The sequence below is a fragment of the Vicugna pacos genome, chromosome 9 (assembly GCF_048564905.1).
Source record: "Vicugna pacos chromosome 9, VicPac4, whole genome shotgun sequence".
Lineage (NCBI taxonomy): Eukaryota > Metazoa > Chordata > Mammalia > Artiodactyla > Camelidae > Vicugna > Vicugna pacos.
In genome coordinates, this window is record NC_132995.1 from 63,430,579 (window position 1) to 63,458,495 (window position 27,917).

Here is a 27,917-nt window from a genome sequence, read left to right on the forward strand (position 1 = left end):
TTCATTTTCTCTGTCATTTCATCTGTCATTTTCCTTGCTAAGGCCTGGAAAATACCTTAATCATCCACCTCTTTCTTATTCTTAGCTGGTAGCATTCCTTCCCACCCTAACACAACCAAGAGACAAAAGCCTGGCCCCCAACCGATCATGTCAGAAAAGAGATACTAATTCTCTTTTCCCTCCTCAACCCCTCACACCTCACCCCATATTAATTCCTACATCAAAGGGGAAAACAAATTGGAAGCAAGTAAGTCAAGGTTTGTGAGTTCAAGACCTCAGATTTTCTTCTCATTTTCACCCAGGAAAAGTTTAAGTACTTCAAGAATAACCTCTGAGGACAGAGATTCTTACCCTGAGAACCATAGATGATTCCCCTAGGATGATTCCCAGGAACCTGGTGACATTGAATGTAATATTGTGCCCGTGTATTTTTCTAGGGAATGTAAATGTAGCATTTGACTGTCAGAAGAGGGACAGAGGTGCAAGTTTGTTCAACAAGAACCTTTATAGTTAATAGGGCAAAGCATGTGGCCCTCAACTCCTGACAGGAAGCTTGTCTAGGTCACAGATGGTAGGGGAGCAAATGGAAACAGTATTGTGGAAGCCATTCTCTCTCACCTTTTGAGTTTGCTCTAAATTTACTAATGAGTCTCGGTTAGTTTGGCCTAATTGGTGCCACCAAAAAAGATGTCACCAGACTAGGGCCTGCCACGAACAACTCCTCAGCCTACAGACTTGGTTGCTGGGGGTTGCAGAGTAGAGAGGAGTGCAGACTTTGTTGCTGGGGGGTGCAGCGTGGGGAGGAGTGGAATGATGTTTTAGTGGTAATGCTGATATTTCTCCAAGAACTTAAAGCAAGGGGAGGGAGAGGAAAAAAATCCCCAGAAGGGTTCCGGTCTTGGCTCCTTCATGGCAAATGCTTGAAGCACTGTTTATTCAAAGGTATGACAAGCACCAGAAAACAACATGCAACATTCTCCCCCAACCCCTGATCTGCAATCCCGGAAGTAGAACACCTATGACCATGATGGTGGTGGGAACTCATGTTCAGGAAAGGTCCTAAGTGGGCACTCTGGCAGGGTCAGAGTTTACCAGGGCAAAGGACAAGTGCCCTGCCAGTTGGACTCCTGCAGCAGCTGAGAAACCAGACACCTTTTCCTACCACAGGCCCCACTAGGTAAAGTGGTACTGCCATCCCTGGTTGCAGGGGACATGAGTCCTATGAGGACAGCCCTGCCCTCAGCATTTGGCCCAGTCCAGCCCTCTGGAGGTAATGAGGTGAAATAGCCTTTCCTCTTAGGGTGGCCATGGAGAGAGGGGCCATAGCCTAAATCAAAGCTCTTCTGGCTGAGAACAAGCCAGCCTCTTGAAGAGGAGAAAGAACCTTCTCTGCTCTAGGGAGAGTTCTGGGCTACGAGTCCTTGGCAGGAGTGCCTACCCACCCACCCCCTTTCCCTAGTTAAAGGGCCAGTTAGTAACTTCAGCCCTCAAATGAGAACACTTTATCCATCACATTTCAGATGAATTATAAATACGTACACAGAATCCAAACACAGTTCCAGTAGAAGCTGCTCACAGACCCTCACAAGGGCCAGCCTGACAAAAAATGAAGGTCACCCCTTTGTTCTGTGTCTCTGGAGCTGTAGGTAAAATTGTCCCCCCTTGTCCTTGAGTAACCATGGGGACAGCATAGGACAGAGAGAGGTTCAGATTTAGAAACACTCTCATCCCATCTCCTATCTTCCTTCCTCAAATCCCTTCCCCCCAAATCTCAAAAACAAAACAGAACACCGAATTTTTCACTGAAGGACTCTGGAGCATTTGAAGATGTAAATCTCACATCCCCTCTCAAGTGGGGAAACTCTGACCCAAAGAAGAAATGATTGGCTTGAAGTCAAAGGTCCTGCCACCTGGGTAGCCCAGTAATGCACACGTTACTGTGGGTGGTGCTTCAGAGGTGAGGAGGTCGGAGGGGTTGACTCAGTCCTGAGGAGAGACTGGCACAGGGCACATTCACCTTTGGGATGATAAGCGGGCTAATCGGCACTGGATTGGAAAATGGCCAGATTCTTCTTCCTTCATTCATCCCTGGGCAGCACTATGGCCAGGGCAGGCCGAAGTGTTTGGAGCTGGGTGGGAGACAGATGGCCCTTATCCAGTCAGCAATGACTCTTTAGGCCCTGGGGTCCAGAGAGGGACTGAAGGAGGTGTCAGGAAGAGGAGACACACCAAAGACAAATATGAAGCTGGGTCCCGAAGTGAAGAAGCACCAATAGCATCGGCCTGCCCTGGACTGGGGTGGGGTGTAGAGGGGCTAGAGCCTGGGAGAAATGAGGAAGCAGGGGAGGAATGGAGGGCAGAGGGAGAGGGCATTTTTTTTTCATGAAGGTGAGAAGGGGAAGTATGAAACTGGGGCCAGAGAAGGAGTAGGGTGGGAAAAAAACAAGCAGAGAGTGAGGAAGAAATGGGCCCATCCATCCCTCCATGTCCTGGGGCTCTGGGGCAACTTAGACTCATGATGGTCCTTCTTTAACCCTTCCAAAGCCCCTATCTGGCTCCACAGGAATGAAAGGAAGGCCTGGACAGACTTCGAAAAGGATCTTGAATGCCTCAGACCCAAGAGGCTGGGGAAGGGAGATGGACAGAGGTTGGAGGTGGGAAGGGCTGAAATGGAGATGCTCCTAGACCCCTCATCTTGTGTCCCAAGTGTGGGACCAAGCCCAAGAAGGACTGGGAGGAAAGTAAGGAGTTTGTTTCTAGGGCAAGTATGAGTTTATAGTGTTGGCGGAAATTGCCCCAGCCTGAAGGGGTGGGAAGACTAAGGGAATAGAAAAAACTGATACCCCAGCAAGTTTCCTGGCTTCAGTTTCTTGAAGTTGCAAATCAGTTGCAATTTATCTGCTCCCCACTGAGTCTAGGCTTCATCTGAGACCCTTTGAAAGGCTATTTTCTTGGCTAGCTCGCCCCCTGGGTTCTCAAGTGATGGGCTCTGTGGGCAAACAGAGGCCAGAGAGTGGGGAACAGACTGAGCTCAGACTAACTGGAGGTCAGTGTAGACACGGGAGCTTGATGACAGCCATTGAAGAGGGGTTGCTAAACCACTGGTGGGCCCTCCATGCAGGGGAGCAGGGAGAAGGCTGCCAGCCAATTCCCCCTCCCCCCACTTTTATTGAAGCTGAACAGATTGATAGAAGTGGCTGCTAGGAACCAGTCTCAGGTCTCCTGACCCCAACCTTGCCTGCAGCAGAGGCTGGTTCTCAGAGGCTGTGAGGGGACAAGTAAGACCCCAAGGAAGATGCCTGAGTCCACGCAGTAGACAAGAAGCACTGAGCTGCTGCCATCCGGGGCTCCAGCAAGAGGAGGGATAGGAAGCCACTGGGAGGGCTGCCCAGGTTTCTGACAGCTGATGCCTGCCCATCCGTTGAAGGTGTCTCAAAGCTCAAAGCCCAGAATGATGGGGGAGGGGAGTTGGAGGAGGAAGAAGAGGGAGGTCCAGGAAGCCGGAGGTGGTTGAAGAGGTGCTGTCCTGTTCGGGAGTAGCTGGGTGGGGGCTGCTTACTGCTTCTCCACTGCTCCCTGTTCAGCTTCGCTCTCCTGGCTGGCACCCTGGCCCTGGTCCTGGCCCTTCCCATGCCATGGGGTCTCCTTGAACACAAACCAACAGTTTCCGGCCCACAGGAAGAAGTTGATAAAGCCAAAGAGCTGCAAAGACATCAGGGGAGTTTGTGAGACTAGGAAGGAGGGCATTGTGGGAACAGGGAGGGGGAGTGCCTGGGTGTGGGGGCCGGGAGAAGCACAGAGGGCTAGAAAGACTGAGAGACAGAGAACTGGATATAGAGGTTGGGTTTAAGGCCATCACCCACTGAGGGGCTCTCTTGTGAAAGTGTGTAACTCTGCCCACAGCATGGACCTAAGTTATGGCTTGGCTGCTGAAAGAATCTGGCTCTTGGAGCAGAGCATTGCGCAAAGCACAGCAAGGAGTAAGGCCCTCCCACAGCTCAAGCAGACCCTGTTCCCAGAGAGCCTTCTCTGGGTGGGTGGGGCCAGAGCTGTCCAAGGTGCTCCTTCCCTAGGGCAGCGACCCAGACGGCTATATCCAAGTATTTATTCAAAAATATTTAAAAACCCATCAGCAGGAGTTATTTAGGGGGAAGTGTTCTAATGTCTGCAATTAACTTTGAAATGCATTAAAAATAAGATGGATTGATAGATGAGGAGAGGCAGACAGATATGTGATAAAGCAAGTCTAGTAAAATGTTAATGGTATAATCTAGCTGATGAGTGTGTGGGTGTCCATTGTAAAATTCTTTCAACTCTGCTGTTTGTGTGAACATTTTTACAGTAAAATGTTGGAGGGGGTGGGTAAAACCTATCAGCAGGGTTCCAGCAAGGTCTAGAAGGCTCCCTGGTGTGCCAGCCATTAAACCTTTCAGTTGCTGGGCCTTAGGGAGGTTCAGGCCATTTTCAGGGCAGGGCTGAGGTGGCTGGGATGATAGGCATTTGAGAAGCTCGAAGCCCTAGCTATTTACCAACTGCTATGGAGATATTTCGATGTCCTAACAACTGGAGCGGCCAAACACGTGCGTACCAGCTGGACCCACCAGTGCCCAAGGCCCTTTTCCAGTCTGGAGGCCTGAGTGACAGTGAGCCCCTTCTCACTCACTTGGGGTCTGCTCCCAGCTTTGAGCCTGGCCACAACCCCATGTTCTTCCCTTCACTTGCTCATGTGTGTAGTCGCACCCATACTGCACAGAGGCAGGAGGAGTGGGAGGTGGTCACAGAGAGCACGCCTGGAGGAGCATGATGAGGAGGTGGGGAAAAGGGAGGGAAATGGGCAGCAGAGTGCAGGAGGAAGGAACTGGAGGCTAAGTGACTCTTGGGTTCCCCTATTCCCTCAGGGTCATCCAGGGGCCAGCAGCCAGCATTAAGTGCAGGGGAAGCATTAGGCGCTGCTGTGACAGGCCTAGGCAGCTGGGATACTGCTGCCTCCCGCAGACCCCTTCAGTGGCCACAGGTCTCACCACGGAGATGTTGGCCAGTCCCATGGAGGGTGTGGCCCCGGCGCTGCACACTGCTTCCTCTCCATGGCACACGGACATGGCTGCAGTCAGGCTGGAGGGCCGTGTGGCCCCCTTGACATCAGTCAGGCCCTTGCCCCAGGCAGCTGCAGCTACCAGCCAGAAGAAGGTGAAGGAGACTGTCACACAGAAGTCCTGGGAGGAGCAGAGGGACAGGAAACACAATCAGAAAGGCCCCCATGGTTTTGTACTTCTTTTCCTTTTGCTGTAACAAACTGGGATCCTGGGGTCCCAGGACAGCTGCCCCTTCCCATCCTACCCAACACCTAGAGCTTCAGGGAGCCCCGATCATCCTGGGGACTCTGTTCACTGCCAACAAAAGAATCCTGCCACCCAGGGATAACCCTGCCCATGCCCTCAGAACTGAGGTCAGGTAACAATGTACAAGTACCCCCAAACCCAAGTAGCCTAAACTCTCCACTCTCCCCCTGCCCCCAGCCTTTCCTTTGATCACCATTGTTCAGTTACAACTGGTGGCAGAGTGAGGGCAGACTGTAGGAGATAAATGGGGTCCCCTAAGGCACCCTTTCCACCTTACATGCCTGGGATAAGGAAAAGGTAAAGGGGAAATAATATTAATAATAGCTAGCACTTATAGAGGCTAACAATATACCAGAGAGTTTACATGCATATTCATTTTAGCCTTCCAAAACACTATTAGATATATTTTATTCCCATTTTATAGTTGAGGAAACTGATATTTAGAGAAGTTAAGTAACTTGTAAAGAGCACACAACTAGCTAGTAAGGGACAGTGCTGGGATTTGAACCCAGGTCATCTGACTCCAGAGCCTGCTTCTTTGTATTTATTTCAGGAGGGGTAAATAATCAGGCTTGTTCATTCATTTTGCTGGAGGCACTGGGGATTGAACCCATGACCTCACACATGCTAGGCAGGCACTCTACCACTGAGCTATCCCCTCCCTGCTGAGAGCCTGCTTCTTGATGCTGCCATGCCTCCCATGAGCAGAGCTCGCGATGGGAGGTTGGTGGAGGCAGAGTCCTGAGACATGAGCCTTCCACTGGCCCTAGGAACTGTGGGAGCCACAGGATCTGAAGGGACAAACACCAAAGGGCTGGCAGGGAGATTGAGGAGGTTCGCACGTGGGTGTCCGGAACCCAGGAAAGCTACCTTGTTTGTCCTCAGCCCAGGAGCGTGATTTCCTCAGTGTCTCCACCCATCCCTCCTGGCCATGCCCACTCACCACCAGCGGGAAGCGCCTGTTCTCCGTGTAAAGCTTGTGGAATCGCAGGTAGAGGATGAGCGCAGCTATGGTGTAGAAGAAGGAAAAGATGCCCAGGGTCACAAAGAACTCGGCGGGGGCAGAGAAGTCCCCCATGAGGTGCATGGTCTTCGAGGTGGAGTCTTCATCGCAGAGGGGCATCTCATACTGGACCCGGTTCAACCTGCAGGTGGCAGGGAGCCCATCCTGAGCTCAGGGCAATCCTCTCCCTGTGGAGGCAGCGGGCTGTCCCAGCCCCAGAGCAGTCCTGTGCCAGTTCTCACCCAAGAACTCTTACAGAGCCAAGAAAGGGGCATGTAGGGAGGAAAGTTTCTGAAGGGAACCTTGAAGTCAAGACAGGAATTTCCCTGAAATTCTGGTCAAACCCAGCCTCCCACTTAGCCACCACCCCACGTTCATCCACCCTCCCCAGATACAGTGATCCTGTGTTTCCAAGTATCTCCAGGACCCTTTAAGGCACAACCACAATATATAGTTGTTCTATTTCAGGTTGCCAAACCACCAGGGAAATCAGCTTCATTCTGCCCACTGGGAAAGCAGAGGTCCACAGTAGCCAAGTTAAGATTGGAATCACCCATTCTCATGCCTTATTTAGGTCCCCCAATGGGACTACACTGGACAAAATCAAGAAAGAAAAACAAACACACTATTATTTACACAGACAGCTAATCTAACTTGGCTGCTGCCATTAGAAATTTCTGAAAAGGTGTGCCCTGTCTCTGTTCTGCTCTGAACACTCAGGCTCCCCCTTCCTAAGTTCCCAAATACCCAGGAAAGGTCAGCCTCCCCCATCGGCTCTTTAGGATCTAAGTACTGATGAGTTTCCTTACCTTCAAGGCAGGGAGGAGGCTGCTGAGGGTCAAAGAGACCTGCCCAACTTGTCCAGACTCCTATAAGCCTCCACCCCACACTGCACAGGTTCTTTCTGTAGGAGCTGATGTTACCTGCAATTGGTTATCCATGGACTGCAACATTACTATCACAAGGATTCATCTGAGCTTCCCTTATATTTCTCTCTGGCTAGTGTGTCTGAAATTCCTAAAGGGCAGGAAGGACCCAAGCCTTGTAATTCTATCTGAAGCTGGAGTGGCACACAACAGAAGGTCTTTAGGTTTCTGGAGAAGAAAGAGACCAAGCAAGTCCTGCCAATCCCATGAGAGAGGCTACGTGGGGTCAGAATCAATCCCCGCTCACCTGAAGGGATAGCCGAATGAAACAAGGATGGCGCTCACATCTTTGGCTTCGTTGTTGCAGCGAACCGTTGCTCCTGTCTCCCCGCTGTAGGAGCCGCAGGACCCGAAGGCGAAAATAGCAAAGAGCTGAGGGAGAGTGAAGCCCTTTTGAGAGTCAGAAGGCCTTAACTGGCCAAGGCCTGTCCCTTCAGAACTGCCCTCTGACTCTCAGCAGATGCAGATATAGGGAGAGGCCAGGAGTTCCTTTAATCAAAGTCCCTCCAGACCCGGGACCCATGGCTTCCATGGGTCTCCCAGCCTCAGGGTGCTGTGTTCACTGTACAGGGTGCTGGGCCAAATAGCCAAATGAACAAGGTTGACTTTGAGTGGTACCTGGGAGGGAGATGAAGGGGAGAAAACAGGCAGTTTCCAGGTCTCCTCATAGGATGTGACACTGGGGACCACAGGTAGCCTCCTTAAGATGATGACTAACACACAGCAATTTAGGCTTTGGAAACTTCTAACTCAAAGTTGGGCTTGAGTTTCCTCCCCAAGGGAGAGGCACCCTAGAAACAGGTTCCCCTGCGCCAACCTAGATCAGGCATGCATGGAATTCTTTCCATTTCTTCTTCGAAGCCATCTTTGAATCTTGTCATTGCCTTCGTCTTAACTTCCAGTGGCTTCCTGCCTCAGTGGAGGTACAGCTGGAGGGGACAACTTCTGCCGAGCCTTCAGAGGAGCAAGGGAGCAAGGGCCGTGCTGCTGTCCCACGGTACCGCCAGCTAACCCCCTTCCCCCAAAGGCACCTTTCCTTTGGCTGGGTCGATGCCAGCAGCCCTGGCTTAAGCCCAGAGAAAAGTATCCTCCACTTGCCTTATCAGCCTCTGCTACTTCCCCAGTGGTGTTTCCCTTTGTAATCTGCAGATGCTGCCATTTCTCAGTGTTAAGAACCAGAGGTGTTTCAGATCACTTGAATTGTTTTCCTCTTAACCTTTCATCACATTTTACTAAACCTCCTGTCTTGAGTGAAATGAAATTCCCTCATCCTATGATTTTCAAATTTCTTTCTGGGAAAATACACTTTGGTTAGAAAAGGAGGTGAGAAATTGAAATCTCTAACCTCCCATGTCATCTGTTCAGGCCCCGTTTCCTGTGCACTTACCATTCACTTGTACATGATGTAATCATTTGTATTGAGCAGTGAGCTTATTCTGTTAATTGTTCATTTTCTGCATGTTTCTTTGTGATTTGCTATCTTGGACATTAAGTACCTAGAAGACAGCTAATTCACATCCCAGTCCAGCATCCAGAGTTTATAGAATAGAGTTGTGTGTACATAATTTTGCTAATGCTTGACAGTGTTGTGGAGTGAAAAGAGACCTGCATTAGGAGTCTAGAACTCCGGATTCTTGTCCTGGCCCTGTCACTAACTAACTGGGTGATTTCTAGTAAGTCATTCTGCTCTCTGAGACTTAGTTTCCTCATCTGTAAAATGAGGGGTTTGGAGCAGGCAATCCAAAGGAGGCCTTTTCCTGCTCTGTAATTCTCTCACTCTCTGGGGGTAATGCTATCCGTGTGCTCTTGGCTGGGCTTGCCAGCAGCTGTGCTCTGCCCCTGGGTGGTATCCGGTGCCACTGCCTCGCCTTGCATTGCTTGGCCTGGCAGATCTTCTCCATGCTGGAGCCACTGACCCCTCTCTAAAGGTCATAATGGCCACCTTTCCATTTCCAGGAGGCTCAGTTCAGACAAATGAGAATTGTCTCCATTTTAAAAATCACCCAGAAAGGCGATAGTCTAACTTCTCCCTAATATCTGAATAACCTCCTGATCTGACTTAAATTAAGGAGGCTGCAGTAGAACTCTGTTTGCTCATCTTCTTGACGGAACTGGAGAGAATTCACCAAAGCCTCTGCGTCATTACCCTTTACCTACTCCAAGCTGCCTCACTGGAGTAACAGTGGAACTTCTCTAGCTCTTCCTCATAGGAATTCTCTCTCCTCTTTTGTCAGCTCTGTGGTTCTTGATTCCTCTTGAAGTTTCTATGTTCCTTTTAGCTTCTGGTGTCCAGAACTGGACACAATTAGGGCATCACATTCTAGGAAGGGCAGACAGTTGGATATATTTTCACCTGTTGGCACTTAGTCAATAAATGGCTCTGTATGGCTTCCCCAAAAATATAGGTACTCCTAACTTGAGGCAATGAACAGTCAGTTATGGACCCTTCTTTTTACCAGCACTCTCTTTTTTTCAATTGAAGTATAACCAATTCACGATGTTGTGTTAATTTCTGGTGTACAGCATAGTGATTCAGTTATGCATATATATACATATATATACTCCTTTTCATATTATTTTTCATTATAGCCTACTACAAGATATTGAAAATAGTTTCCTGTTTATCAGCACTCTCTCGACAGGCACTTCTGACTATCTACAGAAAGATGACATTTATTGAGCATTTAGTACATACCAGGCATTGTTTTAGGCAATATGATTTATCAGTGAACAAAAAAGAAAAAAAAAATCTTGTCTTCACGGAGCTCATACTCTAGAGCTGCACTATCCACAATGGCAGCCACTGGCCAAGTGAGGCTATTTACATTTAAATTAAATTAAAGTAAATAACATTTAAAACTTAGTTGCTCAGTCACACTGGCCACATTTCAAGTGCTCACTAGCCACATTTGACTACTGGACAACAGAGATTATAGAGCTTTTCCATCATGGTGGAAAGTTTGCTATGTCCAGATGTCAACCTTTGAGGTTCTGAAAATCCTGAACCCTGCTTTGTGATTCCTCCATGGGCAAAAGATACCCATAATAACTTTAGTGTTAACTGCATTCTTTTCTGTTCTGATTCTTTGAGAATCAAGAGTCTCTAAATACCTTTAAAAAACTTTATTAACCAGTATATATGATCAAATCTGAACATAACACAGTCAGATGGTACCAGATAACAGATGACAGTTTCCTACATAAGAGAACGGATGGAGGAATCTCAGGAAAACCTCACAGGTTTACAGAACAGCAGGGCAAAAAGGATCTCAGAGATTATCGAGTGCAGCAGTCTCATTACATAGAGGTGGAAACTGAAGTCCCAAAAGATTACGTGACTTTCCCAAGGTCACATTTAGCCAATGTGAGAGCCAGGCTGAGAATTCACAGCTCCTGATTCCCCATTCAGTGCTTTTCCTACGTCATCCATTCATTAATCAAAGGAGTTATTGAGCATCTACTCTGTTCCAGGTGCGGCAGAAACTAAGGTGAATAAGACATGATGCCTGCTCTCAACAGTCTGCATCCAGAAAGGAGAGTGTCATGCTCAAATAAAAACCAAAACAAAACCCTGCCTCACAGAGTTATTTAGACTGAAAAAAGAGATCTCAACTATATACGGGGAGGATTACAAAGAGGGAGGAGGTAACTCTGCACCTGGGAGGTAGGTCCAGAGAAAGACACACTTGCTGAGCCCCTTCACCTTTCTGCACCAGATATGCTTTCTTCCTTAACTATGTCAGGTGACTGAGCCAAGGTGAAGAGTGGGAAAAAACTGAAACCACCACCGTCACCAGGCACAAGCTCTGAGCTGAACAAACTGGTCATAGAGAATAGGAACCAAGGAGAGATGGAGGCCCTGAGACAAGGGGGATCTCCAGAGCTCTGGTGCCTACCAGCCTTCCTCCTCTTGGACCTGCATTGCTGGGGACAGCGATGGTCATATACTGCCCTCCACCACCTCCTCCTCCTACCTCTGCATCTCTTTTGGAAAGATGTCAGAATAACCTTGCCAGTTTAAGGATCAGGCTCTACTTTGGTGGGCTGACTTGCTTGTTGGTGATAATCTTTTGTCAGTCTCAAGAACACAAACATCTCCAGTTAGTGCAAGACACAAGGAAGACAAGTTCTCCACGTGCATCCTATTCCCACAATCATCTCACTGGTTTTTATGGACTCTGATGGTGTACTTTTGCATTCCCCACACTTATTGAAATAGCTTATTTTCATTACAGAGGAACCCAGAGCCAAATAAGTGACTCTGACACAACAAAGGTCAATTATTGATCATGGGCACACGTAGTTAAAGATAATTTGACTTATTATCAGAACAGTGACTGAGTAATCCAGGAGATTGTTTCACACCTTACCCTCAAAGTGAGGATTTGGCAGTGACATTTGAATAATTTCACCAAAGGACAAGTCTAGCTGACAGTCTGCATAAGGGGGAAAGTTAGGGAGAAGGGGAGGTTTGGGAACCAGCACTTACTAAGTACCTCCTGGACTCCTAGGCTCACCATGGTCTTCCTGAATGCTCCGATGCTTTACAGTATTACCTCCTGTAATCCTCCCAGTGAGCTCATGAGATGGATCTTACCCTCATTTACAGAGAAGAAACTGAGGCCCATGGTGATTTCATCACTTATCCTAGGTTCCACAGCTAGAAAGCAGAGGAGACTGGATTTAAACCAAAGCCCATCATTTCAAAGTCTGCTTGTCTTCTTAAAAAAACAAACAAACAAACAAACAAAAAAAAATAGTTCTCCAATAATTGGTATATGCTCATGTTATTTTCCTAGCTTAGTGTAGACTTAGTGAGACCCCAGAACTGGAATTGAGGTAAAAGAAGTTAACTTTTTAATTTAAAAAAGATACTCTAAGTCAAGCTCCTCACTAATAAAAGAATAACATTACTTTTATCTCACCAGGACTCCAGGAAAATCTTTCCTTTTTGGTAATAGTAACAATGAAAGTGTTCAATTATCGTTACAATTACTGCAGCTTTTTGCGTGTTTTTTCCCCTTTTTTTTCAATCAGGAGTATTTGATCCCTCTAAGCAGGACATAAGTGAAAGTCCCAAGTGACATCTTCACTATCATTTTCGTACTAGTTCCTTGTACTTTTATGTTAGTCCACCTGCAGGGACTCAGGGCAAGTAAAATTCACACTCTGAATTCGGGCTACCAGGATGGCAGTAAAAGCAAATCACATCTTTTTATGAGGCTACCCTTCGAATGAAGGCTCAGTTCAGGGTCCAGCTCTGGACTCCTGGATTTAGTGTTATGAGAGAAAGGCATAACTTGCTGTTAAGAAGTTGAAAATCATAAAAGTCAAAGAGGTCTTAACTTTTAGGGGTCAGAACTGACTGTGGGAGGAGACTAAGCAGTGCTTTGTGCAGCCTTATAGACATTTTGTAGGAATTGGTTGGGTGAGGGTTGAGAAAAGGATAGAAGGGTTGAAGAAGAAAGCTTTTCAGAATTCCCCCATGGAGGATGATGCCATGGTCTAATAACCTCATTGTTTCCCTCATCCCTTGACAGTCTTTCTCAAATTTCCCTTAGATCCATTTGTCTAGTTTAATGATAAAATTGTACCCTTACATTTCAGGTTCTGCTCCTCTGGATGGCTCATAATGGCTCCCTAGTTCTGGATGGCAGTGAAGTGGAGCCTTAATATCATTCTTATATGGCACCCTCAGGTACTCAAGTGGTGGGGCAGAGCAGGGAAGTGGGGAGAGGTGAAAGAGCTCAGTCAGCAGTCATTTCAACTGCTCTTGAGGCAGTAGGGGGAGTGGAAAGTCCCCATTGGATCCCAGAGTTTTCACTTGGGAGCTCCCCAAACTGTCCTGTAGCCCCAGTCAGGGTCTCAGATATCCAGAGATAACCCTAAAGGCACTATTGCCCCTGAATTCCAGATCTGATGATTCTCATCCAAATGATGATTTAAGAATCAGTGACACAGTTCCAATTCCTGTCTCCAGTGAGTTAAAAGCCCTTTAGAACTCCATCCTCCTCAGTATTAACAGTAGCTTATTCCCTAGTTGAATTCTGTGTTGAAAGCACATTAATTAAGTTATTCACACACCATTTGGTATGTGGATTGTCTAAGTGAAATCTCTTCTGTGATAGTGCACTAAATGCTCCCAACAAGTCTTTATGATTTGAAAGAGTGACTGCACCTGTCCACATTCCTAATTTATACCCAGGAGGCCTTGGGCACTGGGAAGGACAGAGACCATGCCAATGTCTCAAAGTACCAATGAGGCAGGAGACAGTATTTCCCCTATACCATTACAGGAGAAACTGAGGCCCTGAGCAAATTATTTCTTCAAGGTCATAGGATAAGTCTCACCAAGGGCAATGTTCTAGCATGCCAACACATTTAGAGCAGAAGGGGACCCTAGGGATGGTCTGATCAAGATCTGATGAATACTAGAAACTTAAGTCCAAAAAAGAGACTTGCCCAAGGTCACATAGGTAGAAAAGGCAGGTCCAGGTCTGGAATCCAGGGCCCCAGCTTTCCAGCTCAATGTTCTAATCTATTCTACAAGCTATATTTTGGCCACACTGATTTTTTATTCTGTCTTAATTTTTTCCCTTTTATTTAATCCTAGAGCCATGAACTCCATTCATTCATTCATCCACTCCCTCACTCAGTTGCGGGAACCCAGATTACTCTAGTGACCTCAACAGGGCAACCGCCAGCCAGGACCCTGATCCCGGAGTTCACCTCCAGGATCGGCCAGGTCCTGGTGGGTTTGGGGACAGGATGGTTTCTATCCCCTGCCTCCTTTCCTCCTCTGCCCTCCGCAGGTTTCCTTGTCCCCCTTGTCCTCCTCCCCCCTCCTGCCACCGAGGAGTGGTATGTGCAGGATCAGAGTTCTGGAAAGGTTACACCAGGGTCCTCTCGCCTGGGTGAAATGTGAGCGCCCTGGGCAAAGGCTCCTTGCACATAGAAGGACCGAATCCGGGACTCCGCATGCCTCGTTCCTCACCCTCCTGCCACCAAGCGCTGGAGAAGCAGCTCCAGCTCGCCCCTCCCCCGCCCACCTGTCGCCGCCCCCCACCCTTCCGCCGGGGCCGGCCGCAGCACCTCCCCGCCCCCCACTCCGGCCACATTGCTTCGGGTCAGCGTCACGGTCCAGGCTCCCGAAATAGCCCGCGGCTGGGGCAACGACTCACCCACTGGAGAACCTTGATGAAGCCCAGCGGCTCCTCCAGCCGCCGCCAGCGCAGCCCCACGAGCAGGCGATCCACCTGAGGAGAAGGGCCGGCCCGGGGTCAGAACTGTGGGCCACCTGGGAAAGCTCTGGCCCCCCTCCTCCCACTCATACCCTGGAGAAGGGGCGGAATAAGAGTCGACTTAACACCCAGGTGGAGAAGGGGTGGCGAGAGGGTCCCCGGAGCGCGCGGGGAGTACCTGCTGGCGCGGCGACTTGTCCGCCGTGCGACTCGTGCTCTCCGTCGAGGACATGCTGGCGCAGCCGGGCCGGGGCGCAGCGCAGGGGCTGAGGGGACTGCGGTGGGGCTGGGGGCTGGTGACCAGTGGCTCGGGAAGCGAGTAGTGCCGGAGCGCGAGCGGCCGTCGGCAGCCCTGGATCCAGGCTGGCGGGGGGCGTCGCCGGGGCGCTGCTGCTCGCGCTTGCCGAGGACGCGGCCGCCGCTCTGCCCCGCCGGCTGCATAAAACCCCCGAGTCCTATTCAAACTTCTGTCAAACTTGCGAACGAACTTGGCAGCCGAGTCACGTGGCGTGAGCTCGCGAACCCTCCTCCCGCCCCCTTCGCTCCCGGGTCCCTGCCCGCAGGACGCCTTAAAGGGACCTGTGGCCTCTGCGAGCTGTCTGGCCGCGAGGGGGCTCAGGTTCTCTGCCAGAAGCCTCCAGGGTCAGTCCCAAGCGAGACACTGCGGCCGCTCCAACCCTGGGCCAAAGTGGGGAACTAGCTTGGCGCGTGGCACGCACCGGCTCCTAGTTTATCTTTCGCAGTTTTTCTGGACTTGGAGCTGCTCTGCTCGGATTCTTCTTCCATAATACTAAGAACCTAAAGGATTCTCATAAAGGCATTATCAGTGCTGAAATAAAGCTCTAAAACTTTCGGTTAACAAACTGCTTGCTTCCAAAATCTTCAAGAGCCATTACAGACGAAAAGGCCAATAGAATATAAATGGCTTAATTTTTGTTGTCTAGTTAGGCTTTGCTTTAATTTTTTAACAACAAAAGCCATTCGTATGTTAGTGATTTAAAAGTTACCAATCATTTAAAAGTATAAACTCAATCTCCTTTAAAATAGCCATCGTCGTTTAAATGGTCTTTGAGGAATAGGGGTCTCAGAAAGTGTAATTTGTACTGAAAAGTTGACGTTCTTGCGTAAGATCCACTTTAAATCGGTCCCTAATTTTCAAAATGTGTTCCGCAGGAGCCCCAGTAAGTAATGATGAATATTACACATTCAGTTTGCCGCAGTGTAATTGTAATTAGTGAAAGGTTAAGTGATTTGCTCAAGGTCACAGAGTGAGCCACTGGGGAAGAGGCCAGAGAACCTGCCTTCACCTTCCGAGAACTGGCTTGAAAATATATATCAGTCACCTCAGTCATTCTTGAAGGTCCCCTCATACTTCAGAATGACTGCTTTTTGAACATTTAGCTATCATTAATACAATTCGTTCCTCCACTAAGTAAGTGCCTTACAAGGTTGGGGTGGGGGAGTGGCTGGGGTCAGTCACCTGGACTTGAAGGAAACTTCTCCAGTGGACTCCAGGCAAATCTAGGCTAAACAAGGAACAACTGAGTCCCCAATCCAGTTGGTAATAATTTTTTTTGCAGTGTCAGGTTCATTTTCTATGGAATAGGGATAATTTCTGTCCTTGTTTTATAAGGTGATCATGAGGATTAAGTGGTATGTAAATGCCCGTGATACACAAATATGAAAGAATACTCATTACCAATGTCTATAACAGTATGCATATGGAATACAACACAATAAGAAAAGAAACAGAATAATACTGCAAAAATCCACATACCCACCAACCAGCCTTGTTAAATTTTAACACTCTGCCTTGTTTATCTCAATCTATTCTTTAAAAACAAAATAAAAATTGCATATAAAATCAAACCCCTGCATGTACTTTCGTATCATGTATTGCTCCCTTCTTCCCTCCTCCCTAGAAGTAACCATCCTATCCTGAATTTGTTATTAGCCTCATGCAAACTTTTAGTATTTTTTCTATATACATGACTATATCTAGGAATAATACATATTCACCATAGTATTATTTTTCAAATTGTTTTAAACTTTATCTAAATAATATTATGTTTTAGGTAACTGTCCTCAACTTGCTTTTTTATGTAATGTTGTATTTATGAGAGTCATCTAGCCTGATGCATGTATCTTTAGTTTATTCCTTTCAGTGATATGGAATTCCACTACATACATTTACCACAGTGTATTCACATATCCTCATATTGATGGACATTGAGGTTATTTCCAAATATCTACTCTCACAAACAGTGCTGTGTCGCGTGCGTACACATGTCTTTGTGTGCATGTGCCTAGGTTGCTACAGTGCACTACATTACCAACCTTCTCCTTGTTTTAAAAACAAACCCTGGTTAAGAAATAAAATTTTACATCAGGACTCATTCTATTTTTAAATCAAAAAAATTTTTTTAATTCTATAAACTGAAACATTTTCAAAAAAAGCTCTCATGTTTTCTATTTCATTTCATTAAAAAAAAATTCTGATCTTTCAGAGGTAGATCCAGGTTACATGGGGACTGAAGTTTATGTAATTGGGGGCGTCCTTTAGAAAAAGAGTACAAAATTATAAATATAAATGTAGTAACCAGGCCTTGGAAGAAGTTTTGCAAGTGAGAGGGCCTGAAGCTTAAGTTTCATTAGTTTCAGGGTAAATACTCCTCTGGGTAGACACATTAGATTGATTTAACAATTCACTTAAAATAATGGGTCTCTACCAGCAGTTTGACAAACATCGCCTTATACCTAGAAGTGAGCTGGCTATGTCGAAAGATGTTAACATTTCAACTTTGAGTTTTAATAAATGTATATACCCATGTAAACAACCACAATCAACGTAAACATTTCTATCATTCCCAAGTTTCCCTCCTGCCCTTTTGCAGTCAATCCCCAGGCAACCACTGATCCGCTTTTTGTCGTTATAAATTAGTTTTGCTTTTTCTAAAATTTCAGATCAATGGAAGTATACAGTATGTACTCTTTTGTGTCTGGCTTCTTCCACTCAGCATGATGTTTTTGAGAGTCATCCATACAGTTGCACTTCTCCGTAGCTTGCTCTTTTTTGGTCCTGAGTAGTGTTCAATCATATGAAATATGATCCATCACTGTTTATTCTTCTGCCAAGGTACATGTGGGTTATTTCCTTTTTTTTTTTTTTTTTTTACTATTATGAGTAGAGCTGCTAAAAACATTTTGTATAGGATTTTGAGTGAACAAAGTTTTTTTTTCTAGGATAAATATCCCAAAGTGGTATTTCTAGATTATATGTCTAGCTTTATTTGAAAATACCAAACTGTTTCCCAGAGAGGCTGTACCATATTACTTTCTCACCAGCAATGTATTCCAGGGGCTTTGTGTCTTTTTCAGAACGTGGTGCTGTTAGGGTTTTTTGTTTTGTTTTGTTTTTAAGCCATTCTGACAGGTATATAGTGGTACCTCATTGTCATTCTAATTTGCATTTCCCCCAAAGCTAACAGTGTTGAACATTGTTTTTGTGCTTATTTGCCATCTTTGTATCTTCTCTGGCAAAGTGTCTCTTCAAGATCTTTGCCCATTTTAAAAACTGGGTTGTTTGTTTCTTGCAACTGAGTTCTGAGAATTCTTTACATATTCTGAATGCAAGTCCTTTGTTGGCTATGTAACTTGCAAATATTTGCTCCCAGTCTGTAGTTTGTCTTTTCATTCTCTTAAGTGTCTTTTGCAGAGCACAAGTTTTACATTTTGGTGAAGTCTAATTTATCTTTTTTAAAAATGGATCACGATTTTGACATCGTGTCTAAAAACTCTTTTGCCTAACCCTAAGTCATATATATTTTCTCCTATGTTCTATTCTAAATGTTTATAATTTTATGCTTTACATTTAGATATTTTTTAGTTATTTTTTGTATAAGGTATTAGATTTAGGTCAAGGTTAGTTCTTTCTTTCTCCCTCCCTTCCTCCTTCTCTTTCCTTTCCTTTCTTTCTCGCTTTCTTTCTTTTTTGCTTTCTTCCTCCCTCCCTCTTCTTTCTTCCTTTCTTGGCATGTAGATGTCCAATTGTTCTAACATTTTTTGAAAAGACTATTCTTTCTCCATTTAATTGCTTTTGCACTTTTATAAAAAAAAATCAGTTGGCCATATTTGTATGAGTCTATTTCTGGACTCTCTATCTAATGTATGTATTTGTGCCTTTGCCAGTATCACACTGTGTTGGATACTGTAGCTTTAAAGTAAACCTTAAAATAGGGTGATATAATTCCTCCAACTTTAGTCTTCTTCAAAATTGTTTTAGCTATTCTAGTTTGTTTGCCTTTCAAAATAAAATTTAAGATCAGCTGGTCTATATCTTCAAAAAATCCTACTGGGATTTTGATTGGGATTGCATTGAATCTATAGCTCAATTTAGGCAAAATTGATATCATTACTATGTTGCATTTTCCAATCCATAAACACAGCATGCCTCTTCATGTATTTAGGTCTTCTTTGATTTCTTTCACCAGCATTTGCAGTTTTAAGCATACAGATCATGTACATGTTTTCTTAGATTTATACCTAAGTATTTAATTTTGGGGGAGCCATTATAAATCATATTATATTAAATTTAAGTGTCCATTTGATAACTGTTAGTACATAGAAATATGATGGATTTTTTTTTCTGTTGACCTTGTATCCTGTGACTTTTCTAAACTTGTCGTTTAGTTCTATGAGTTTTTTTGTAGGTTCCTTGAGATTTTTTATGTAGACAATTGCAAATAGGGAGAGTTTTATTTCTTCCTTTATTTTCCTTGCCTTATTGCACTGGGTAGGACTTTCAGTACAATGTTGAGTAGGAATGGTGAGAGTGGATATTATTGCCTTGTTCCTGATCTTAGGGGAAAGTATTCAGATTTTCACTGTTTAGTATGATGTTAGCTCCAGGTTTTTTATAGATGCCCTTTATCAGCTTGTGGAAGTTCCTTTCTATTCCCAGTTTGCTGAGAATGGATGGATTTTGAATTTTGTCAAATGCCTTTTCTGTATCAATTGATAATGGTCATGTGTTTTTTCTTCTTTGGATAGTTAGTATGGTAGATTACACTGATATCTTTTTTAGAATTTTTAAGGGATATATACATACATTTATATATAAAGATATTATATACGAAATACACATAAATTTAAAAAATAAAGTATATTATATATATAAAAATTAAGTATGTATAAATATATACACTAAAATGAAATATATATATATATATATACTTTATTTTTAGAGAAGTTTTAGGTTCACAGCAAAATTGGGCAGAAAGCGCAGGGAATTCCCACCTCCCCATCCCTCCCTTCATACAGCCTCTCCCATCACCATGATCCTGAATCAGTGTGCTGCATCTATTTGTTATAATCGATGAACCAACACTGACACATAATATCAACCAAAGCCCAGTGTTGGGTTGGACTTAGTGTTTACTCTTTGTATTAAATAGTCTATGAATTTTGACAAATGTATAATGACATATATTCACCCTTATAGTATCATACAGAAAAATTTCACTACCCTAAAAATATCCTGTTTTACTTATTCATCCCTCACTCCCTCCCCGCAACCCCTTTTCTAGAATATCGTGTGGTTGGAATCATCCAGTATGTAGCCTTATAAGATTGGTTTCTTTCACTTAGTAATATACATTTAAGGTTCCTCTTTGTCTTTTCATGACTCAGTAGCTCATTTCCTTTTAGCACTAAATAATAGTCCATTGTCTGAATGTACCACAGTTTTGTGTATCCATTCACCTACTGCAGGGCATCTTAGTTGCTTCCAAGTTTTGGCAATTATGAATCAAGCTGCTACAAACATCAACATGCAGGTTTTTGTGTGGATGTAAATTTTCAGCTTATTTGGGTAAACACCAAGGAGTGTGACTGCTGTATTGTACAGTAAGAGTATATTTGATTTTATTAAAAAACTGCCAAACTATCTTCTAAAGTGGTTGTACCATTTTGCAGTCCCATCAACAGTGAGTGAGAGCTTCTGTTGCTCCATATCCTTGTCAGCATTTGGTGTTCTCAGTATTTTGGATTTTAGCCATTCTAATAGGTTCGTAGTGGTATCTTGTTTTAATTTGCAATTCCCTAATGACACAAGTTGAGCCTCTTTTCATACACTTACTTGCCATCTGTATCTCTGGTGAAATGTCTGGATCTTTTCCTCATTTTCAAATCAGGTTGTCCATTTTCTTATTGTTGAGTTTTAAGTGTTCCTTACACATTTTGGATAACAGTACTCATGTCTTTTGCAATTTTTTTCCTCTCACTGTTTGGTTTGTCTTATTTTCTTGACAGCGTTTTTTGCATAGTAGAAGTTTTTAATTGTAATGAAGTCTGACATAAATTTTTTCTTTCATAAGTCATGCCTTTGGTGCTGTATTTTAAAAAGTCATCACCAAACACAAGGTCATCTGGATTTTCTCCCATGTTATCTTCTAAGAATCTTGTAGTTTTGCATTTTACATTTAGGTCTATGATCAATTTTGAGTTCACTTTTGTGCAGAGTGTAAAGTCTGTGTCTAGATTCACGTCTTTAGCATGTGGATGTCCAGTTGTTTCAGCACCATTTGTTGAATAACCTATCTTTTCTCCATTGAATTCCCTTTTGCTTCTTTGTCAAAGATCAAATGACTGTATTTTTGTGGGTCTATTGACTGATTTTTGACTATTGAACCAGTCTTGAATTTTTGGTCATGCTGTGTTATTCTTTAAATATATTCCCTAATATATATGTATATATTATATATTGTCAAATTCAATTTTCTAGTATCTGTTAAGAATTTTTTGCATCTATATCCATGAGGGCTATTGGTCTGTAGTTTTCTTTTTTGGACTTTCTTTGTTTGGTTTTGTTATCCAGGTAGGTAGCCTTCTAAAATGAGTTGGAAAATGTTCCCTTCTCTTTATGTTTTCTTGAGAGCTACTGCTTTTTAAAAAGCTGAAGCTGTGTTCTAGCTAAAACAACTGTACATTCAAGTTAATATCACTCTCTCGAGCACTTTTTTTAATCCATGAAATTATTCCACACAGATATTTCGTTTTTCAAAAAAATGTGCCTGTTAGGAGCAGAGACACCCTACACAAGGAGGCTGACTACTTGCCAAATTTCTGTCCTAATAAATTTTTGTTTCTTTGTTTATTTTAGATTATCTTGGGAGATCCTAAAGACTTCTTGGACTTTTGGTAAAATGACTTCTACTACCTGGAATCCTAATTCTGTTGCATTTGGATGTATAAATAATTTGCAAAGGCCTAAAACATTTAAAAACCACTTAATTTTCATACATATTTCAGAAAAAAAAAGTTCAAGGGAAGAAAAATATATGTGTGTATATATTTGTATATATGTAAATAATCAATGGCTGTTATTATAATGAAAAATAAAAACTATGACAATTATTGTGTGAAACAATGATTTAAAAGATTTCTATTTTTTTTCTGGAAAAAAGTGACACAGAATAAAGATCCTTACATGAACAATGGCATAGAAGTGTGAACTGCTGAGGGATGTTGGTAATCAGCAAACACTTCTATTTGCTCTGAAAATCAGATGTATGAAGGGGCATAATGGCAAATAAAATTGGAATGGCAGTTGGGGCTAAGGGCCTTAAGTGATAAGCACTTTAGTAAGACTTTATTGATTACTCCGTCAGATTTTGAGCAGAAGAGGTGATAAAGCATAGTGGTTAAGGACTCAAGTACAGTCAGGAAGATCCAGACCTAGTTCCAGACCTAGTTCTGCCATTTAGTAGCTATGTTTTCTTTACAAGAGACTTAATCCTGAACTTCTATTTTCTTATCTACAGAATTGGGTTGGAGGGAGGATATAGCCCAGTGGTAGAGTGTGTGCTTAGTATGCACGAGGTCCTGGGTTCAATCCCCAGTACCGCCATTAAAACAAACAAACAAACCTAATTTCTCCCACCCCCTGAATTTAAAAAAAGAAAATTGGGTTAATGATGGTACTTACTACAAAGAGCTGTTATGAAGATTAAATAAGATAATAGAGAGAGAGCCTAGTGTCTGGCAGATAGCAAATATTCAATAAATGTTAATGACTACCTGATAGAACTGTGCTTCAGGAATATTAGTCTGGCAGCAGTGTGTATAAGTGATGTAAGTACATGGCTTTCTTTCTTAAAACAGAACAAGAGCCTTCCAAGTTTTGTGCCAAGAATATTTCAGGAAGTTGAATCTCTAGGTGGAATGGCATGTCTCTGAAATTAAATTAACGAGATTTAGAGGCTACTCTGACTGAAGGTCAAGGTAGAGGGAGTCATGACTGCATTACCGTTTTCTATATACAAGTGTATGCTGTGCTATTTTTAAGAACCGAAATTCAGGTATTTTTGTCAGTGTCGTACTATTATTTTAGACATTGGTTGGCAGGTTTCTTTACTCTTCTTAGCTCCCCTTCAAACTGTCCTTCCTTCTCCTGCTCTAATCTCCTCCTCCTCACTATCCCAAGCCCTTCCATCCCCTCTTTACCACCCAGTTCCAGTAACTCTTCCAAACTTCTTCATTCTCCACTACACTCTCTCAGCAAAAATGCTGAGCAAAGAGTAGACAGGAGGAGCCTTTGAAGTAGGAAATCTCCCTGCAGGGGATGGAGAAGAGTGAGACCCAGTTAGGACCATCTCTTTTGGGCTCACAGGAGAGAAGTCATTTTCAGTCAGAGGCAATAGTCCTGAAACCTCTATTGGTTGCTAAACCGGGCAGGAAAGCCTGGAAGCTCTTCCAGAGTAGGTCCATCAGAGCTGATGTACGTGTGTGGGTGTGTTGGGTATGGGTGGAGGAGCGGACAAGTTGCAGAAAGCAGCAGAGCCTGTAGTGGCCAGAAGGGTATTTCTAATGTGTTTATAATTTTTAAATTTTAAATGTGTCAATAACATTTAGTCACATTAATTTTTTTAACTTCATAAATTCTAAACATGTAAAAAATATCCAGTATTTTGGCTTTGTAGGAAATTAAAACAGAAAAACATTAATAATATAAATTTGCTCTAGAATTGTAAGTACTCACTAAAAGAGGAACCAAAGATGGTTTTAAGTGCGAAAGACACTGAGGAAAGTTATAAAAATAGGCAATGTCACATCAGGACTATCAAACATTGTCCTGTTCTGTAAAATAGGATGTCACGATTTGGATCGCAAATTGATTTCTTTCTTTGTCTTAAATTAGAGAGAGAGAGAGAGAGAGATTTTGCTTTCCTTTGGTGTCAGCACCAAGTACCAAAATATTGGATTTTATTTCATTAAGTATTCAGAATTCATAACACTTTTTAAAAAATTAGTGAAACTGTTGCTAATTCACAGCAAAAACTCTCTTCTGTTGTTGCTTCTAATTTGATCAGAAAAACAAATGAATTAGTTAAGTGTAGACACCTGACTCAAAGAGGCTTAAGCAAAAAAGGTATTTTATTGCCTCCTGTAACTGAAAAATCCAGGAGTTTTAGTCATGGCTGGTTCCAGGCGTCCAAATGATAACATCAGAATGGGTTCCCTTCTCTGCCTCTGTCTTTGTATCTCTCCTCTGCTTTCCTCTCTATGTTGGTTTCATTTACCAGCTGGATTCTCCCCCATGATAGCCCAACGTCAGCCTGGCCTTACACTTTTATAACCTAGCAAGCCCATAAGAATTGCAGGCAAAGTTCCGGGTAGGGCTCTCAATAGCTCAGATTGGACAACATTCCAACTTCAGAATCAATCATGGTATGGCCAGGGGACTGGCCAGATCTTTGTCATGTGCTCATTCTTGGACCTTGTAGGTAGTATCAGTCCTATCAAAATCATGAAACTGTAAGTTAGAGAACTAGTTTTCCCAAAGGAAAATCAGGGTGATTTGCCTAAGTAAGAAAGGATAGTGAACATGCAAAAACAACAGATGATCACTACATCAGATAACAAACCTGTTAGAACTGCATCTAGAATCATGGCAAATTGGCTCTAAGTGAGGATCAAAGAATGTTCCCCATAAATAAAGTCCATGGACTCTGGTGTATAAACTTCATGATGTCATTTTGGTAGTTTCAAGTGGTTTTTCAGAGCTGAGGGCATAGAAATGTTCTTTTGCAGAGTCATCTTCTTTGTCAGCTCTTTAAGTGTGGACATCTCTTAGGGTTTTCTCTCTGAATAATTAAGTTGTCACATAAATGATCTCTGGAGATGCGCTGTACCATAATCTGACAAGCTGTATTTCTCTCAGAATTGCACCAGCAAATCATTAGGCTGCAAAGAGACCCTCATAGAATATTTAAGCCACCTGGAGTACAGACAGAACAACTCTTAAGTAAAGTATTTAAGAACTAGAGAACTGGGATTGCTTTCCAGAATGCAGCTAATTTTCAAAATGAGGAGTCGGTTAAATAAATATCAGCTGAATACCTTCCATTTTTTTATTACTTCCGCAATATTCATTTTCCCATTTTTTCCAACAGCAGTACTCAGATTTTGCTTTATTTATGACCAAATGGTTTAGGTGAGATAAATCCTACCTCTGATTTTAGATGGTTCTAATTGACTTATGGCAATATTTCTGGTCATAGTAATTCACTCAAGGATGGAATATGATCCAATTTAGGCCAATTATATTCAATTCTTGAACATCTATTTGAATGAACAAGAATCTCTCCCTCTTAATTGGATGTAAAATCACAAGTCCATAGCTTCAGGAACTTCAGTAGCTTCAGCTACTGGCAACCATCCTGTACCAGGAAGGGAGTTTGCTGAGAATGAAACCAGTCTCAAGAAAAACTGGAAGAGAAAACCCAGGTCCTAGTCACATTATTTGGGTTGCTGGATCAAGCCATGCCTAAAGCCATATACTTGTGGACTTTTTGGTAATGTGCACCAATAAATTCCCTTTACTTTTTAAAGTCAGTTTCAGTAGGAGTCTCTGTTACCTGTTATTCTAACACAAACCCCAATTGAATACAATCTTGATGCCAATCCCCTGGAGTTAGTGTAAGACTCCAGAGGTTTAAGGACACAGTCCTCAGTTAAGACTGCCCTTACTGCAGATGCTAGACACTCTTTGAGGGTCCCTAGGCCACCCACATGTCTGACTAACTGGCAAAAATTCAGGGGTTCCCATGATCCCCTCAGGTTCAATCATCCACAAGGATGACTCACAGAACTGAATGACTCAGGAAAGCACTACAGTTAGAATTACAGTTTCATTTAAAGGATACAAATCAGGGCCAGCCAAAAGAAGAGACACACAGAGTGATGTCTGGGAGACTCTTGAACACGGAGATTCCATGCCTTCTGCCTGTGGAGTCAGGATGTGTCACCTTCTTAGCACACTTGTGTTCACCAACCAGGAACTCCTCCAAGTCTCAGTGTCCAGAAATTTTCTTGGGATTTCATTATATAGGCATGATTGATTGGCCATGTGAATGAACTCAATCTCCAGCTATGTTATAGATGTCGCTTCAAGCTCTCCCTCCTTTTTGTCCCCTTTGCATCTACATTAGTTCAATCCCTCACCACCTCTCACATGAACTCTTAGCATAGCTTCTTAGTTCCCACTCATTCCATGCCAGTATCCCACAGGTCTGGCCTCCCTCGGGCAGCTTCTCTGCCTTGATTAAGCCCCAGGGGACTGATCTGTCTGGAAGAGCAGAGGTGGGATTTCTTTGAGCCTATTTAACCTGGAAAATCTGAAGACATTCTTGAAGATCCTCATTATCTGAAACAGAGAATATAGTTAAGGGGAAATTTAGGTTGTGTCTCTTCATTACTTCCTCTCCTTCTTGTAAAATTTGTCTTTTTGAGGTTCACATCCTCTATCTCCACATCTTTTCTCCCTTCTGAATGTAGTGATCTTCCAAACTCTTGACCATTTTCCTCATTCTCTGAAGATCTGCAAGCACCTGGCTCACAGCCTTCCTGTCTCCTCAACTTCTGTTACTCTCCTGGGCAATTATAAAATCCATATGGCCTCTCAGTTTTCTGTTCTCATTATCTCCAATTCAACGAAATTCTTCTCAACTCCACGTCATCCATAATCCTCTTCTCTTTTCATGCTGCGACCTCTCCCTAGGCTGTCTTATCAGCTCTTATGATTTATACAGTCTGTGTGCCCATGATTCCCAGTTATTATTCTAGCTCAGACCTCTCTTCTGAAATTCATACCTCCATATTCAACTGCCTTTTTGGCATATCCCTTTACTATGTCACATATTGAGGCATCTCAAACTTAACTTCTTAAAACCTAGCTATTGCTCCTTTGACTCTCATCTGGCAAATCATCTGCATTTCAGCAAATGATATCACTGCATTCAGTTGTGCAATCTACCTTCCTCGCCCCCTCATTTATTCTATCACAAAGTCCTATCCATTTTACCTCCAAGATATAGCTTGAATCTATTTACTTCTCACCGTCCCCACTGCTGCCAACCCAGGCCAAGCCATCATCCCTTTTGCCCGGATAATTGCAATAGTGTCCCTCAGGTCTCTCTCTATTCATTCTTGTATTCTTTCAATCCATTCTTTACATAGCAAGCATCGCTGAGTTTTTTTTTTTTAATGAAAATTTTATCTTGTCATTTTCCTCCTTAAAACCTTTTAGAGGCTTCTGATTTCTCATAGGATGATGTTCAAGATCTTTTGCATGTTTGACAAGGACCTTGCATGATCTGTTCCCAGTCTTTCTAGCTTGCCTCTTGCCACCCTCCCTTTTATTCACTGGGCCAGTCACACAGGCCAGAGCTTCTTTTTCCTGAAGATGACCCTTATGCCTCAGAGTGTTTATACACACAGTCCCTCCTACTTTGAATACTCTCCATGCCCTACTCCCATTTCCAACTACCACTTACTGTGTGACAGAGCTGTGGCCTGAATCAGACACAACTCTTTTTCCTTAAGAGCTCACAGTTTAATAAGGGGCCAATATGTAAGCTAAAAAAAAAATCCACCACAGTATAATAAATGCAATAGAAGTATGGCCAAAGGAAGAAATATTTATCTATCATCTCTGAGAGTCAGGAAAGGGCATTTAAGTAGAAGACACAGTATATTTCAAGTTTAGAGGCAAGGACATGAAAGCAGTTTGGTGCTGCTGGAGAGTAAAAGCAAGGAGGTGGCAGATGTCTTGGATGCTGTGTTAAGGGGCTTGAATCTATCCAATATGCAAAGAGGGTGTTCCCTACAAAGGGTTTTATGTAGGAGAGACATGAATACATATTAACAATAATGCTATCAAATTGGTAGTGATGGAGAGAAAGGCCCCGACAGAAGGTGTGGGCAGAAAGTCAAGTGGGAGAATACTGTAATATTCCCAGTAAGCGATGATGGCAGCTCAATTAAGGCAAAGGTAGTGATAATGGGGAGAAGATGGACTGAAGATTTTTTAAGAGGTAGAATTGACAGGATTTGGTGACTGAACAAAACA

At 43.6% G+C, this 27,917-nt stretch overlaps 1 protein-coding gene across 1 annotated transcript; it reads right to left on the reverse strand.

Annotated features, from left to right (window-relative positions):
- Window positions 1-2,526: 2,526 nt before the first annotated feature.
- On the reverse strand, window positions 2,527-14,812 carry SYPL2 (synaptophysin like 2). Its single transcript, XM_006197402.4, has 6 exons — window positions 14,688-14,812; window positions 14,450-14,524; window positions 7,516-7,640; window positions 6,283-6,484; window positions 5,022-5,213; window positions 2,527-3,702 (listed from the first exon to the last, which is right to left on the reverse strand). The coding sequence occupies exons 1-6, from the start codon at window positions 14,739-14,741 to the stop codon at window positions 3,556-3,558; spliced, it is 795 nt and encodes a 264-aa protein (XP_006197464.1). The 5' UTR covers window positions 14,742-14,812; the 3' UTR covers window positions 2,527-3,555.
- Window positions 14,813-27,917: the final 13,105 nt, after the last annotated feature.

Coding starts and splice junctions, on each gene's coding strand:
- SYPL2 (XM_006197402.4), bottom strand. CDS start 14,741: ATGTCCTCGACGGAGAGCACGAGTCGCACGGCGGACAAGTCGCCGCGC. Junction 14,525..14,687: donor ACAAGTCGCCGCGCCAGCAG/GTACTCCCCGCG, acceptor CCTTCTCCTCAG/GTGGATCGCCTGCTCGTGGG. Junction 6,485..7,515: donor TCATTCGGCTATCCCTTCAG/GTGAGCGGGGAT, acceptor TGCCACCTGCAG/GTTGAACCGGGTCCAGTATG.